Source organism: Magnolia sinica, chromosome 19 (assembly GCF_029962835.1).
Source record: "Magnolia sinica isolate HGM2019 chromosome 19, MsV1, whole genome shotgun sequence".
Classification (NCBI taxonomy): domain Eukaryota; kingdom Viridiplantae; phylum Streptophyta; class Magnoliopsida; order Magnoliales; family Magnoliaceae; genus Magnolia; species Magnolia sinica.
Window position 1 is genome coordinate 6,646,719 of NC_080591.1, and position 4,883 is coordinate 6,651,601.

At 40.9% G+C, this 4,883-nt stretch overlaps 1 protein-coding gene across 1 annotated transcript; it reads left to right on the forward strand.

Annotated features, from left to right (window-relative positions):
* The first annotated feature begins 3,904 nt into the window (after positions 1 to 3,904).
* LOC131235650 (uncharacterized) lies at positions 3,905 to 4,282 on the forward strand. Its single transcript, XM_058232921.1, has one exon. It carries the CDS (start codon positions 3,905 to 3,907, stop codon positions 4,280 to 4,282), a length of 378 nt encoding a protein of 125 aa, XP_058088904.1.
* The last annotated feature ends 601 nt before the right edge of the window (positions 4,283 to 4,883 follow it).

Consider the following 4,883-nt stretch of genomic DNA (forward strand, 5'->3'; position numbering starts at 1 on the left):
GTCCGCTGCTATAGCACTAGGGCTATATTTAAAGATACCTCGTTTCAACGATGAGGTCTTGGCATCAATTCCCAAGTGAGGGTGGCTAATAGTGATGTGTGAACTAACATTGGGGGTGTACTAACAAGCTAACAAAATAATAATTAAAAAAAAAACAAAAAACGAAAAACTGCCACTTTGGTCACGCAAGATTCCATATCATATCTCCTGGCCCATGGCAAGCGGATTGGCTAATGGCGACGTGTGAAATTGGATTGAGATAAGTGCTGAGCTAAGTGCTGATCTAAGTGCTGATGTCATGAACGGGACTACTCAGCCGAACAACTTTCAAAATGGAACTCGTGTTTCTAATTACATATGGGGCAATCAAATACCGTCAGGTCAGGTCGCTAGGAGTATCTCTAGGTGACCGGATCACTGTAAGTAATGTAGAGCAGGCTATTATTGTATTCCTGGCGTGGCTGGACTAAAAAAAGCCGGAATATAAGTGGCCGTAGTTTATTGAATATTTTCCAATCTTACGTAAGGCATGATATAACTAAGTTTTAGGCACATCTGATTAGACGAAATTCATCTTGGATGTAGTGAAATTGTCGTTCGAAGTTCAAAGTGTGAACTATAATTTGATCATAACATTTTATACAATATCATTATAGGATGCATGTCCTATGTATTTGTATGTAGCAGGCCATCTAGGGTCAACTGACCTTTGTAGTGGGTCGCATTGGTAATTTCCATGACAAAAGGCTTTCTTTCGGTTCAAAATTACGATATTAAAATAACTTACTATTTTTAGTATTTTTTTTTTTTAAATTTTTACGTCTTCATTTATGAGTTAAGATAGACTTGTTTGACCCAAGCCATCGCTCGTTGTAGGCACCACATGACCACTTTGCACCCACACTTTTATCTTTCGTACAAAAAAATTGATTTAATCCTTGATATTTTGTTCCATCCTATGAAGTAGAGATCTTACTTATAGATGCAAATAAAGTGCTTGATACCTTCCTTCTTTGTAGTGTGATCTCTTACCTTTTTTTTTTTGGCAGATTAGGAGTTATTTTAAGATAAAGAATCCAACAATTCATCCTTCTAAAGTTTCTAAATAAGATAACCAACAGTGAAAATCTAATTAACCGGCTAGTGACTACTCCCCATCAAATTTACCATACTCCCCGGCTACAAACACTTCACAAAAAGTCCTTAAAAAAAACACCCATAAGTGTGATCCACACGCAATTTGACATCTACGCATAGGTATATTTATTTCCCTATTACACAACCAGGTGAAGGGACCATATAAATGCCACCTTGATCCAAAACTTTGAGGGCCCATATGGCCGGGTGGATTGGAAGGGATTGAATGGTATTAGGGTGGATGCCATGGATTTCAAGGTAATGATGGGGCTGTCAGTGGATTGTCTTAAGATCCATCGGATTTCTATATCAAGTCTGTTTGGCATGCCTGACCATTACTGGGATTAAACCTTCCCATCCCTTCGAATCCCTTGAACCAAACACGTCCCAGGCAAATTTAAACGGATTAGGATGGATTGGATGAGATTTAAAGGCAATGATGGTGTTGTCAGTGGATTGTCTTAAGATCCATGGGATTGCTATATCCCGAGATCAGATCACCCAGTTTGTTTGGCACACCCGGCCAATCCCAGGATTTAATTTCCAATCCCTTCCAATACCATCCAATCCCTTCCAATCTACCCGGCCAAACGGGCCCTTATATCCTTCGATGAGTTTTTAGTGGTCAATCACCACCATTTCCTTTGGTATGGTCTGCTTACGGTTTGGATCTATTTCATGTTTTTGGATCATGCCCTAATTAGCTGTCAAAATGGATGGACGACGTGGATGTAATATAAATACATTAGGGTGAGCCACCCTAAGGTTGCATACGGTTCGATTCGATCCAATTCGGTTTCGGGGTGAAACTGGAACCAAATCGTTGCTTACGGTCCTATGATTTTCGGAACCGAACCGTTAGCACCCTAGAACCAAACTAGAACCGAATCGTGAAAACCGGTTCGGTTCCATAGTTTCGGGCTTTTTATAATTCAGCCCAATTGCATGTTCTATTTTATAATTTAGCTCATGTTTATTCGCGTTGTGATCCATTTGATGAATGGTTTAGACATTGTATATGGTGTGAAAAAATATATTTATGAAAATAATCAAAAGGTGCATTGTAAACCATAAATCATAAGTCAAATATACAACTAAAATATATTGTAAATTCATGGTTCTAGGTTCGGTTCCACTGATCGGATCCATGGTTCGGATCACAGATCGGTTCAGTTCTGCATACCTCAAATCGGAACTGAACCGAACTAAACGATTCTTTAATTTTTGAAATCGGAACCGGAATCGATGCACTCTAGAACCGGACCAAATCAGACCATTTAATCAGTTCCAATCCGGTTCTACCATTCTACGGTTCTAACCGTTCGATGTGCACCCCAGAGCGGCACAGGAGGATCCACCAAAGCCACGCTCTTGTTACACGGGTTCCCAAGAAACTTGTGCCCTCATACCACGACGTGCAAAAGAAACTCTCCCCTGTCAAACAGGAAAAGCGTGCATAGCAGAGTTATTTGATACTCTGGCGGTATAGACGCTTGATACGGAGGCTGACGCAGGGGAGGACGTGAGGTCGAGCACCGTCTTCCTCAAGAGGATAACTATTCCGAATCCATGGAACTTCTCTGGACTTCTCACAGATACTTCTCGAATCTACGAGGAAAGAAAGCAGAAAATAGAAATAAATTCTAATAAATTCAAAATTGATTGATGAATGAATAAAAACGAGTTCACAACCCTTTAAATAAGGGTACCAAGCAATGGGAAAGAAATTAGAATCAAACTACAACTCAAACTCCTAGAATCCGCGACTTACTATAAATAGTAAACTTACTATTTATAGACGGTCGTGATGTCTACTAGTGCGCAAGGTTTTCGGCCAAAAATAGTAAGTGTCCTATTTAGCTTCACCAAACCGTTCTCCTAATTATTCTAAGCTCTTTTCATGTTGGGCGCAACTCCTAAAGCCCGACGGATGAAGAGTTATAATCAAACTAAAACTTACTATTTATAGTAAAAACGGAATTAAAACAGGGAAACGACCATCGATCAAGGGATTTTTCGCAATTCCGGGCTGCGCAACCCGGCGTAGTGGGGTTGGTTGGCTAAAGTAGCTCGTTCTACCCCAAAATCATATATTTTACGTCAGATAACTCATCCCGGATTGCAAGATACGTCCGATCTAAGGTCCGACGGTCCGGATCACTTCTGTCGTCGACCGGGCCTTTTCTGATCCATCTTGGCCATACAACTGTCCACGACCTGCTCTACATCAGAGGCACTTGGCAATAGTACAAGTGTCGCATATTAACTCAAATTAGACGTAGTGTCACATCCAAGAAATCAGATTTTTGTCAAGGATTAAAACCTCAGATTCGTAAATACTTGTTTGCTGAAGTAAGACCATTGGACACTTTCATTTCCAACCGTCCAAAAAATTCCCAAAAATCTGATGGTCAGATGATAAAAAAAGCGTAAAATTTTTAGTTAACGTTGCACCTAAGATGGTACCCAAAGTTTGGACGGTTTAATTTGATCTACTTATATGCAACGCAAGCAATTCATCGCATACATTTATTTCCTGGGTGTATAAGCTGACCAGTCAAACCGGCTTTGTTGACCTAGGTAGGGCCCGCAATCTGGAAACCGCTGTAAGGTTTCTACAGAGCAAGTCACTCTAATCCTCCCTTCCTTCAAAAGAACTGCCTCTCTCTCATCTCCTCAACCCACGGCTTTTGATTTCCAATACTTTTCGGTGTATACTCGGTCCATTTCTCCGTCTCCTCTTCGATTTTCGATCTCGATAAAAGATATGGAGATTCTCCCGTTTCAAATCTACGAGAGCCTGAAGAGATACTGGCGGAGGCGAAGATATCAACGGCTGAATGGAGCTGGGAAGCGGAACATGCGTGTCGTGAGGCTCGGAGGAAATACTCGCCGATCATGGAGAGTACGGACGATTCCTAAGCTGAGGCTGAAGATCCCATCGCCAATTAAGATCCTCTCTCGGATTCGGGATGCTTACATGGACGCGATGCTAGGGCTGGCGGGAAATGGTGTTGACGCCTTTGGCGGGAGGAGGGTCCCGAAGGCGCGGGTTCCTTCGGCCAAAGTTGGGGATTTTGAGAGCCGTTTGCTTTTCGAAATCTGCAAGTCGATTTCTGCTTCAAGGCAGTTAGCCGCCGTTTGATTGAAGATTTTTTATTTTTTTATTTTATTTTTTGAAAGGAAAAATGGGAATTGATATCTGCTCCTACTCGACTGATAGAAAGGCCCTATTTCTTCTTCTTGGTAATTATGAAAGTAGTACAGCTTTGTACTGTTGGATTACAATAAGAAGAAAGGGTGGCGGATCTGTCGGGATGGGTGTAAATGATCCCTTTTGAATTTTCTTTTATAATTATTATTATTGTGAATTGTGGCTTTTTGTGAGCATGGTAAGAACATGCAAGTTGATTGTGTTCATGTTCAAGATGTAAATGAATGCATCATATCTTTCAAGTCAATCATATGAATTTCTTTGGTTTGAAATGTATATTTTCCAATCCTTTTTCGGCAAGAAATCTCTGGCAAGACTAGCAACGGATGTGCCTGGGCTTGGTCTTTATTCAAAATATTGATTTTGTGTAGCTCACGCCTAGTCAATTTGTCAACCCTCCCGATTGTCAAGGGGTTGGGCTCAACCGCTCTGCCTGGCTAGAATATCTAAAGATAATTTCAAAGGCCACTTATCTAAGTAAAACTCTTTAATTAGTAGGTTGGAGAGAGGTCTCGATCCCATTTAAATTTCA

What these genes read in the sequence shown, in the direction of transcription:
- LOC131235650 (XM_058232921.1), top strand. Translation starts at nt 3,905, where the DNA reads ATGGAGATTCTCCCGTTTCAAATCTACGAGAGCCTGAAGAGATACTGG.